We start from the raw sequence: 12,258 nt of genomic DNA on the forward strand, positions 1-12,258 counted from the left end.
TATTCTTTATTGTATTTCAGAAAGAAAATGGATCTCTTTATTTTATATTTGCATCTAGAATGTAATCTTTTTAAAAACTTTATATTAGAGTTTGCAAACACACACACGTGGAGAGGATGTCCCATAAGCTCATCCTCAGATTCACCCAATACTAATGAAAATAATCAAAACTCAATTTTTCTTCTTTTAAAAATTTTAAGTCAAAATCTTAGAATCAGAACATTTTACCACCAAATATTTCTATGTATTTTGTAAGAATAATGGAATTTTCTTCTATAACCACAAAATTATTTTCATACCTAACAAACTAAGCACATTTAATGCCAAATTCATATTTGAATTTCCCAGATTGTCTAAAAATGTTCTTTTAGAGTTGATATGTTCAAATTTGGAACCAAACAAGTTGTACACTTTGCATTTGTTGGGTTCTATTTTTTTACTTTTTAATTGGAAATAATTTTAGAATTATCAAAAAATTGCAAAAATAATACAGCATTGCAGAATACACTTCACTTTCCCCCAGTATTAACATCTTACATAAACCATGCAATAATCAGGATCAAGAAATTGATATTGGCCATAATTATTAATAAACCTACTGGTAAAATCCAGACGTCACCAATGTCTTTACTAGTACTTCTTTCTTTTTCCTTCCAGTACCCAATCCAGATTTCCTTGTTGCATAACTATCCCACTTTTCTCCTCAAAGTCACTGAGGTATTGAGGAAACCAAAATAGTTGATGGAAAGGATATTGTACAACCTGAACTTTTCAGTTTCCTAACAGTGTTACTCAATATGTACCTTGATTCAGTGTATTTCCTGAGAATTGGAAGACAGATCAAATGTCTCAATTAATCTAAGTTCATCATTTTTGGCAAAAATGCTTCAAAGGCAATGCTATTTACATAATATTGTATCACATCAGGAGATGCATAACATTTGTTTATTCCCTTTTGGTGCTGGGCTTGGGGGGAAATTGTAGATGCTTGCAGCCAGGTTATTTTATTGTAAAATTTTCCATCAACGTTTCTCCTTGTCGTTTCAGTATCCATTGATGATCATTGGCTAAACCACACATTTCAGTAGGGGTTGTAAAATGATGGTAATCTTCTAATTTCATAGCTGCTTTTTAAATGTATTATCTGGAATAACTCTGTGAAGAAAAATTTGTTCTCAAGGTCCTCTTCTTATGAAAATAATATGAAGAGATCACGGTCAGGACACAAGATTCAAACCATGGGCACCAATTCTTTGAAACGCATCCATTTGATCAGCACATTACTAGGCAATTGACTTTTAGAAAATCATTTACTGCAGAAGTTTAGACTCTGAACTTTAGAGGATGGGAATTTTGTTTAAAAGCGCTTTCCCTGTACTTCTTCAAAACAAAGCTATCTACGAATTGTTTTCTGCATAGTAATTTAAAGAAGAGTCCATTAGTTGTATCTTGTATCTTCCTTGAGATGACTTTCATTTTAAGGAAGGCACAGCCTATCTCAGAAGCTTACAGGGACTGAATGGAAATGCTCATACCAAAACCATTCCAAAAAAGAAAAGGAGAATATCCTAATTTCTTGAGATCAATGTGCATCTGTGTAACATTAGGACTATACCATAGAATGTAGTCACGCTACTTTCTTATTTCTGAACTTAGAACCCTTCAGCATGCCATCAGACTCTTCCCTCCTTACACAGTAGCACACTTGTCAAGCTTAATGACGTTGTTCTCCACAAAAACCATAAAAACAAGGCAGCAGTTTAATATTTTCATGATATCACTTATCAGTTTTTGGAGTATATTTGCAGATGTCTACAAATGAACATGAGCAGACTTTCAAATATCAGAGGATAAATAAGTCAAATAAATGAACACTTCAATTTTAATGCGTGATATTAAAACTACACTACTAAAAGAGGAATTCATAAATAATTTCATTCCTGGTATGTATATCTCATGATTATCTTGAGCCCCTGGGGCATTTTAGAAGTTATATCTGACATAGGATGGCATTTACATATGTTTACTTAATTAACAAAATGAAATAGTGGTGTGGCTATTTTTCCAGGAAATATATTTTCATTCATTGTTACAAATAAAAAAGGTACCTTTCCATTTGCCCTTATTTCATTGACAAGATGAACTGCAACTAGTTTAGCCAATACAGATAATACTTTAGTTAGCAATTGCTGAACATTTGCTGTAATAATGGATACTACGTTTGAATGAGAGAAGAACTCACCTATTGGGCTATGAGAGTAAGGTTCTGATTTCTCCAAGTAAATGAGCTGTTATCTTAACTAGCATGCTAATAAGGTATTTTAAAATACATATTTTAAAACTGCTCAAATTATGAAAATAAAATATATTTTCTAATTGTATCAGAAATAATCTGATGCAGAGGGTATCAAAGAAGAGTTGGATAATATAATCTGGTATTGCAGAAATACAATTTCTGATAATATAATTATAGACACATTTAGCTTAAGCCGTAGTTTGATATTGAAGTTAAATTTGGCTTTGCACTTTTTATGAAAGAATTAATATAATTATATGAAGTCTTTGTATTAATCACATGTAAGGAATATATATTTCTTATAATAAATGTATTAATATAATGTTGATAGTTGGCATTTTGCTAACATCAAAGATTTTATCATGTTAATAATTTACATTACATCATGTTAATAATTTACATCGCTAAATAATATTGATATGGCTCTAATGAAAAGTGTTTTATATAAAATCATTTGTATGAAACATTGATTTTACTTTTAACCATTTGTTACTGTATGGTTCATTAACATAATTATATTAAAGATAATTGAAAGAAAAAACTTGTAAAACAAGGAAAAGCTCATGTTGAAATCGAATTACAATGTTGAAGTGCAGGTATAGAAAGGGGAGGAGGAGGAGAAATAAAGCGAGGGAAGAAGGAAGAAAGGAAAAACGGAAGGAAAAAGAGAGAGGGAGGATGAAAAGTGTGGAGGAAGTTAAAAGTAAAGAGGACTTGGGTACCATAGAAACTTTCCACATCCGCTCCTCCCACATCCAGCCAGGACCAAATTACAGCAATAATTTGCAGTTTTCTTTATTCAGTCTTTTTATCTCCTCAAACAATGAATATTTTTCAAGCACCTTCCTTGTGAAAAGCACATAAATTTGAATACCTACATCTTTTGTCTGACCCCACTGCCTTCATTGATCCTTGCATATCTCAATTCCTTGTCTTTTATTTCTTCTCTCAATTACATATTAATAATTTATATCTGTACTGCAAGGTCAGTTCATATATTGCTTCCTCGTAAATGATGTATCCAGGTCCCACCCAGCATGCCCTACTTACGTGCTTGTCTGTTATCTCACTATTTATATATGCCTATCTTATTTTATTTACACTGCTTTTTGAGAGGTATTTATTTATATTTTTGTCTGCTATAGGAAACTTTGATCCTGAGAGCATCAGTGGTTTTGTGTTACTATTCAACTTTGATCTCCCAAGTTTTAGCATTTGGCGTAAAGGAAGTATGCATCATACATCTGTTGAGTAGGAATGAATGAAGAGAACACACTGCTAGGGTGTAGTTTTTAGCTTCTTTCCTTTAGTCTTAAGGAATGTGAATTTGGGGAAAATGTATTTGGCCTTAAATTAACCTACCTCTGAGAATATATCACTGTAATCTTATTTTTACTAATATTCTTAATATTTAATATTTGAATATTAAATATCCAAATTTTAAATTATTTATATATTGATATTTATATATTTACATATATTGATATTATATCTCTATATAGATATTTAATATTAAATTTAATATTCGAATATTAAATATCAGCTCTCCATTTCAACAAAGGTTGCATGATTAAAATTGGTTAGATGTCAAAGCCCCACTTCCACAAAATTTCCGTGTTTTTAAAGTGATTTAAAAATCAAGTACTTTTTAAGGCTCTACCCCTGAAATGAGATGGGTGAATAAGGTGAGAAACTTAACATACACCTCTTGCTTGCAATGGTATTCTTTGTATTGAGAAAAGATATAAATGCATTTCGAAAATAGAAAAATAAAACTGTTTTTTCTAAATCATGTAAAATGGGCCATTTTCATGTATGGAAATGAGGAAGCAGAATCCAGAATGCATGAAAAGAAGGTTTTAGAAACAAGAGGAGTAGTCATGTCACCAGAAGATGGCTTATATTAAAAACACACTTACAGCTAACGTTCAGGGGTGCAGGGTGACAAAATGATGGTGCACTGAGGACTGCACTGGAATCTTCTGAAAAAGGATGAATGAAGCCCCCTTTTGGGAAAATAGTCATGTGAATTATTTGGTACTAACAGTCTTAAGCAATCTGCTTAGCGTATCTCTTAAAGTACAATTTGTTTATTATGGCTTCCTGGTTCTCTGTGATCCAGCCACTACTTACAATGAGTAAGGATCTCACCCTTCCTTTATTTTTAGTAGTTTACGCCATGTTGATAGCTAGTGTTCCTCAGCATGTTGAAGATACTTTCTGGCTTCCTTTCTGGGCTTTCAGGTAGCAAGATCTCTTGGCCTGGAACAGTCTTCCCCTCATGTTACCCTTTATTACCATTCAGTGTTTTACCTACTGTGGGAAGCCTCCTCACTTTCCTTGACCTCTAATGCTCAGGGCGAAAGCCCTAGCTTCGTGTTTCTAAAAGTGCCTGGGGTAGAATTTATTACACTTTGCTGAAATGTTATATTTAAAAATCAATTCTTTGCTAGATTCATAGGTCCATAGGAATGTGGATCAAACCTGTTTGCGTAACAGTTTGGTTTTGGGCCTAGTACAATGTTCAATACCCAATGCATGAATGAATGTATTAATGATTCAAATATCAGGAGAAATGTTAAGTAGCAATTTCAAAGAGTTAGTTCAGAAGTAAAGGCTTAGGGCCCTGAGGACTCATTAGTGATCACCTATTATGAATGAGCTTAATTGTGCATGCACACTCCACCAGGGATACAGGGCTGCCGTAGAAATTTTAGTAGTCAAAAGATCAGTGGTAGAATTATCTAACATGAACTAACGATTTGTTTTGTTGAAACAAATTTCCAGTCTTTCCTCTATCCCTTTTATTGGCTTATAGAGTAGGCATTTTGCATATTTATTTAATCTAGGGGAAGAGCAAGAGAGAAAGAGATTGATAGAGGCTGTGACTAACTTGTCCATAGCACGCTTGATTATGTGATTTCAAGATTCATGAGCTGTTTATTGAAGACTAAGTATGCACTAGACTAAACTAATCATTAGAAAGGGCACAGATGAGTAAGAAATAGTCTTTGTCCAACAGGATATGTAAAAATGTTTATTAAAAAATGATTCAAAAGGCATAGCATTCTGTCCAACGAAAGACTTTAAACAATGTTAACCTAGTCATCTGATTTGTTCAAACATTTCAGACCCTTATGTTGTTTACCTTTTATTTGTATGAAATGGAATTTGATGAAGACATTTGTCATTTGCAGTTATCAGTTCATGGAGTTTTACTACTTTGATAAGGAAAGAATATGTACTATTTACAAATTATTTATTAGAGATTGTTACAATTTGTTTTTGAGACATAATGTTAAAATTAATTTTTTATTGAGCTAGTAATAAATACAAGCCAGGTACTTTTGAATTGTTGTTTCTTTTCGACAAGAGCACCCTGATGATCAGGGTACTGAGACTGGATACGATGACTTTGACAGACTCCTCGTACAAAATGCTGCACAGTGAATTCAGAGAGTATCAATCCTGTATGTGTATTTGTACCAGACGTTTTATTCTTCAAATGAATACATCTAGTTGGGTACATATGTGTATGTGTGTGAGTGGTGACGGTGGGAGGACGTTTTCTGCGATTTTAGTTTAAAGCAGGTATGCTTCATTTAACAAAATTGTGAGCTTAATAAATGTGCATCTATTTATTACAGTTATTGTTCAGAACAGCATGTGTGATTTGGGGGCCTCCAGGCATCTTGTGCAGTTGCCTTTTCCAGAGCCGGTCAGAGTGTACATGTCTCCACTTCCTTTCACGCTTCTGATTAGCTGAGCCTCCATTATCTGTTGTCTCTTTCTGATTGGTTCCTCCTGTTCTCTCAAATGACAACCTTTGGCCAAATCAAATCTTTCACTCTTACAACTTAATAAATCTGCCTTTACTATCCTTTTACCTTCCCATTCTGATAGATTAAAATAAGCACGTCTTTTAATCAGTTTAGATTTTTCCCTGTGTTTTGCTGAGAAAATCTAATTCCTAGAAACAAAGTGTTTTAGGCGTAGGCTTTTTTTGTTTTTTAATTTGGCATTTCACTTTTTTGGTTTGTATTAATTTTGCAGTGTAGTTTCTCTACTTTAATCCAAGAAGTTTGAAAATGGCACCTCAGGGCCGCGCAGGTGGCTCAAGGAGTAGGGCTCCGGTCCCATATGCTGGAGGTGACGGGTTCAAACCCAGCCCCGGCCAAAAACCACAAAAAAAAAAAAAAAAGAAAGAAAGAAAGAAAATGGCACCTCAGTCCTTTTTACTTGTATGTTGACAAAATCTATCATTATTTGTGGCTTAGTGCTCTAACCAAGAAATTCCCTCCCCAATCTCTGAAAGGTAATACTTTTTCTCGCTCAGCTTAGCAGATGTTCTGCTGATTAGGCTACTTCATGGTAACAGGACTGTTTTTTCTTGGCAAGTATGATGAGACCAGTGCCCCTTTCCAGCAATGACTCCTGCTTGAGTCACAATTTGCAACAGGCTCCAAAGCTCTATGGTCTCACAATCTAGTGATGTTTGGAGGGCACAAGATGGAAAGACAGACTTATACAGGTGCTTTTTATAAATCTTCTGAAAATTATCAATTTTATTTAAGCATGTACATTTAAAATATTCCATACTTAACGAGGCTTCTACTATATTAGCAATGCCCGGTGTAATCTTCTAATCTAGTGCATTTCAATAGCATAAACATATTTTATAGTCATAAAATTCATTGTAAATGTAATAAGCAATTGTCTTTTTCAATATACCTCTTAGCAATTCAATGATTAGATTCCGGAAAGAACAATATATTTTCTGTAACTGACTTGGACTTTAAAATATAAACAGATTTTGTCAGATGTCTCTTTTTGTGATAGACCAAAGAACACAATTTTGACTGCATTTTTATACTTGATTATCTTCAAATTACTTTCATATTAAATGGGAGACAAGTTTGACATTTGCATTGTAGTTATGCTAAAATTAAATCCTAGAGGACAAATAAACAACCAGACTACAATGACTTAATTCTGAAAAATCACTCCTAATTATTTATCTGTTATTGTCTGCATTTAAAAATTATAAAGCATGGTTACCACGAGATCCCTGGGTAGCTTGTCACCCATGAGAGCCATCATATGGAAACCATATACACCCTGACCTTATAAAACCTATCTATATGTTTTCAATAGATACTAAAAACATAGGTTATCATATAGGGGGGAGGGTCCCAGGAATCTCAGGTCTGCCCCACATCCCACATAAAAGGGAACCCAAGGCAGGGAAGATTAGGAGTTCTCAACTGCTGGGAGGGGAAAAGTTGAGTTAAAAGTTCCAATATGTTTAGGATCATCAGTTTGCTGAATGAGGGATAAGTATTGGCATTTCCAGGTGGTGATTTGTGAAGACTTAGAAAAGGGATTTGAAATTAATCAGGGAATTTAGCACCATCAGTGTTGAAAGATGTCAACATGGAATGGAACTCAGCTCAGGCTTTTTAGACTAATGTGAAGACAAGGTTGGTCATTGCCTCAGCTCCCAACAGTCTCCTTGAAAGCTCCTCCCTCTGGCAGAGGTGGGAAATCTCCCATTACTAATTCTCTCTGCCACCCATTCCTTGGGATATGTAAAATCTAACATCAATTTGAAATCAAGAATTTTTGTTCTTTATTGCTAAATAGATTTAGGAACAAAATATTTGAGTTTTTTAAACAAAAGCCAACTATGTATTCTTACAGTATAAAGCTGATTTTATAGAATGTTTAGGTCTGAGGTAAAAGACCAAAAATATTCAGTAGTGACTGTATCTTTTCTTCGGCAGTACCATCTTCCTTCTGTTACTTGCTTCCTGGCCCTGGTGAAGCAGGGGTGAAAAATAGCTAATGGGACTTCAAAATATAGCAAGGACTGAGACTCAAATATTATTTATAAGTGATAGTGGAAAAAGAGACAGATGGCTGTTTCTTTCTCATATTCTAATAACAACTAACACTTAAAATAAGAGGTAACTCAGAATGTGAGTAAATTTGTATAGAGACGTTAATTAAACTGGATAATTTAGACAAGACCACAGTTCTCTTCAAGAATTGAAGTAAGAATTTAGATTGTGTTCAAATTATAATATCTGGTCATTGAGTCCCTGGTCTTACTTAATTGCATTACTATTGACATCATCTATAAACTAAATTGTATTATAAAAAGTAAAAATAGGCAATGCTAGCACATATGCAGGAGAAATGATTCCCCTGTATATCAGTTTCCCTCTGTGACACAAGGTAGTGCTTTAGATTAGGGTAAATAATGGTTTTCCGATTCAAATTAGTCTGAATTTGTTTTCCTAATTATGCTATTTAGGCAATGAGGTTACTCACTTGCAAAGGACATAATTTTTATCTTATCAGAGCTCTCAGCAAAATACACTTTCTGTGCGTATTTAGCGCCAATATTTCTGGAAAAGCAGAAGTGAATTGTGGCTGTATTCCAGCATATTCCTATTGACTGTAGGAAAGTTTATAGCTTTTATTAAAACTATATTTTAACACTATTAAGCACAATAAGATTATTGATTCCTAACTGGCCAGAAAAAGGCTTTAGAAAATCAGCTGCATTAAGATGCACAACGTGTATTTCAGACTTCATGTATTTAATCTGATTAGTTGGCTGAGACCCAGCCAGTGCTCTGTCAGCAGATCAGAGTAAAACAAAGAGTCTGTAATTAATGAAATTATTGCCAGATATAGAAACTTGAGACTTGAGGTGACGTTTCGGTCATAACATTTCCTTTGAGCTTAGCAGAATGGAAAGACAGTTTAGTGGGAAGTAATCGTTCTTAGTTTAATGGCACATGATTAGATGATGCTGGTTCTTTTTCTCATGCTACTGGCTGTGAAGACTTGGCAGGTGTGGGGCTACCAAACTGTCAGACACATTTGATCAGAAAGTTCAGAAAATGAAAAGAAAAGTGATTTTATTTACTATTTTCATATTACTTTTTCCATAAGAAGTACGAGTAAAATTTGAGCTATGTCCATCTTCATCAGTCTAACAGTAAGAAATTGTTGTTAGCCCAATCTTCCTTACCTTCTAAATCCAATCAGGTGTCAAATCATGTTAAATTTGCCTCCGAAATATCTTTGTGATCTGTCCCCACAGCCACTTATTTAGCCTTTGTTTTTTGCTACAACTTCTCAGTTGTTCTAATTGCTTCATTCTTCACCTCATCAAGTATTTTCTCCAAAGAGCAGCCAAAATGGTCTCCGCAGAACACCATGAGGCCATTTCATAACCTTTGATAAAACACATCAGTCCCACCTGCCCCCCGCCTCCCCCGGACCAGTGAAGTAACACATTATTTCAGGTGAAAGTACCATTTCCCTTCAATAGACAACACCAAATACTCTTCATCTGACAGGTGTGTCAACATTCAAAGGAAATGGAAAAGTCTAACTTTTTACTATACAAATAGTTTTATATAAGACCTTTGTGCCTAAAATGAAAATGAAAATTTAATTTTTCTTTCTTTTGAGACAGAGTCCCACTGTGTCATCCTTGGTAGAGTGCTGTGACATCACAGCTCATGCCAACTTCAAACTTCTGCGCTTAAGCAATTCTCTTGCCTCAGCCTCCCAAGTAGATGGGACTATAGGCGCCCGCCTGTAAATTAAAATATTAATTGTAGTAGTGATAACAATAATAGTCACTATTTTTTGAGTATCGCAATGGAGATTGTGGGATAGAGTTTTTAAGTTTTAAAGACATGGGTAATTTCCAGGTCTTTCTGTCAGTGGCTATTGTCACACCAGCATAATAGCAGATAAAGCATGGTGTCCAAGGGGCCATTTATGTGAATGAATTACGTAACTGAGGTGGAAATGGTCATGTCTGTAAAAGATATGCAGAATGTATGCTCTGCTTTAATTGCTCATCAATATTAAGAGTATATAATTTATGAAACAATGCCTTCAGGGTACTGGTAAATCTTTTTAATTGCACATGCATTCTACATCAGAGACCCTTGTTCTAATTACATGTTATAACTAATTGCAGGAGCAATTCTAGGTGAGGATGTGTCTCTGTCTGTTAGTGTTGTTATACAGAAGTACCTAAAGTTGGGTAATTTATAAAGAAAATAAATTCATTTGGCTCAGAGTTCTGCAGGCTGTGTAGGAAATGTGGTGCCAATATCCGCTCCTTGTGAGGGCTCAGGAAGTTTCCCCTCATGGCAGAAGGGGGAGAATTACTAATGCGTAGAGACTGCACGTAAGTAAGAGAGGAAGCAAGAGAGAGACTAGGAGGTGCTAGGATCTTTTTAACAATCAGCTCTCCCCCGATAATCAGTAGAGTGAGACTCACTTACCACTGCAAGAGTGGCACCCAACCATTCGTGGGGAGTATTCCCCCAGACCTAAGCACCTCCACTAGGTTCCACCTCTGACATTGTGCACCACATTTCAACAAGAGCATTGGAGGGATCTAATAGCTAAATCATTGTCGGAGAGAAATTACCATAATTTAGGGAAATTTTAAGAAAAACTAAACATAGCATTATAAAATCAAACAATTGAAATGGAAAGGACCTGCCCTAGTGGGAATCCTGAGCTTGAGCTTTATAAGTATCATGTTAAATCCACTTCTGCACAATTGAAGTTTTGAGTATTCACTTTTGTTCCTCTTGAAAAATAGTCTATGCAGGTTTCCCTTTGTCTGATGGTTGTAAGAGCATTTCTCCATTAAGATTCTATCATATTCTTATAATAGCCCTAGACTTGGATGTTACATGATACTACTTTATAGGAAGCTCTACCTCTTCCACCATTTTTTAGATGTTTCATGTGTTTGAAGAATTGATTAAGAAAATAATATGTATTGTTGGAAGGAGGAAGAAGATCAGAAAGAGTATGATAACACTATAAATAACTAGTAGCTGTCAACAGCAGAGGCATGAGCTCTTGTAAATAGTATAAGCAATAGTGTTGTCTTCCAATTATACAGGGAAAATTTTCTTTATATCATAAAAAAATTATTGCATAATTTTATCTTGGTTCTTGGAAACTTTGATATTAGACTTAGATTTTGGAAAATAGCTTATAACAGAAGTTACAGAAAATATTTCTGTTCTTGCCCTCCATTCATTTATGGAGATACACTATAGGCACAATAAAACAGATGTGCTTATTTACACTTATATAAGTAGACAAAATAAAGCCTAATGTGGTGAGCTAGGTGTTTGGCATATACAAATGTGAGAACAACAGAATGGAATTGGACAATGTGACTTCTTATTTAATTTTTAGATTAAAATTTAAAAAGTTATTACAATCTCTTTAACCATAACTTTTTAAATTGTTATAAACCAAATTTAGAGATCGTTAGATACTAAAACAGTTTTGGAGATAAATCTTTATGTCTATAATTTTTTTTCTTTTTTACTATGTAAAGGTGCTCTGAGAAATAGTTAACTCAAAGAATAGAAGTAGTGTGACTTTGTCACTATACCACTTACTAGATGCGAGACTTTGAGCAAGCAAGTTACATAACCTCTCTTAGGTATAGGGAGTTTTTTTCTTTTTCTTTTTAAAATTTAAAAAATTTATTTTTTTAATAAATAGACTTTAATTTTTAGGGAAGTTTTAGGCTTACATCAAAATTGAGCAGGAAGTACAGAGAGCTCTGTGCATGTCTCCCCAGCCCCATCTCCTATCCCGGTTTCTCCCAGCATCAACATCCAGCGCGCCATGGTACCTCTGTTAAAATCAATGGACCAACACTGATCCCTTATTAGCAACTCAAGTTCATAGTTTACATAAGGCTTTATTCTTTGCATTGTATGTTCAGAGTCCGAACAAATTTATAGTGACAAGTATTCACCACTGTAGTAAAAGAATAGCTTCTCTGTCCTAAAAATCTCCAATGTTAACACTTATTCACCTCTTTCTCTTCCTACACCCCTAGCGGTCATTGATCTTTGTACTGTCTCTGTAGTTGTGGCACTTTCCATAGT

At 34.5% G+C, this 12,258-nt stretch overlaps 1 protein-coding gene across 3 annotated transcripts in view; it reads left to right on the plus strand.

The window, feature by feature from the left end:
- Positions 1 to 12,258, plus strand: part of KCNJ3 (potassium inwardly rectifying channel subfamily J member 3) — a 153,653-nt gene that overhangs the window by 126,248 nt on the left and 15,147 nt on the right. The window contains exon 3 of one of the 3 annotated variants that reach the window (XM_053597551.1): positions 1,181 to 1,658. The exons of the other annotated variants lie outside the window; for them this stretch is intronic. Coding sequence (XP_053453526.1) covers positions 1,181 to 1,206 — 26 coding nt within the window. The 3' untranslated portion in view covers positions 1,207 to 1,658. Of the gene's footprint in view, positions 1 to 1,180; positions 1,659 to 12,258 lie in introns of those variants that run through there. 3 annotated transcript variants of the gene reach the window in all.

Source organism: Nycticebus coucang, chromosome 7 (assembly GCF_027406575.1).
Source record: "Nycticebus coucang isolate mNycCou1 chromosome 7, mNycCou1.pri, whole genome shotgun sequence".
Classification (NCBI taxonomy): domain Eukaryota; kingdom Metazoa; phylum Chordata; class Mammalia; order Primates; family Lorisidae; genus Nycticebus; species Nycticebus coucang.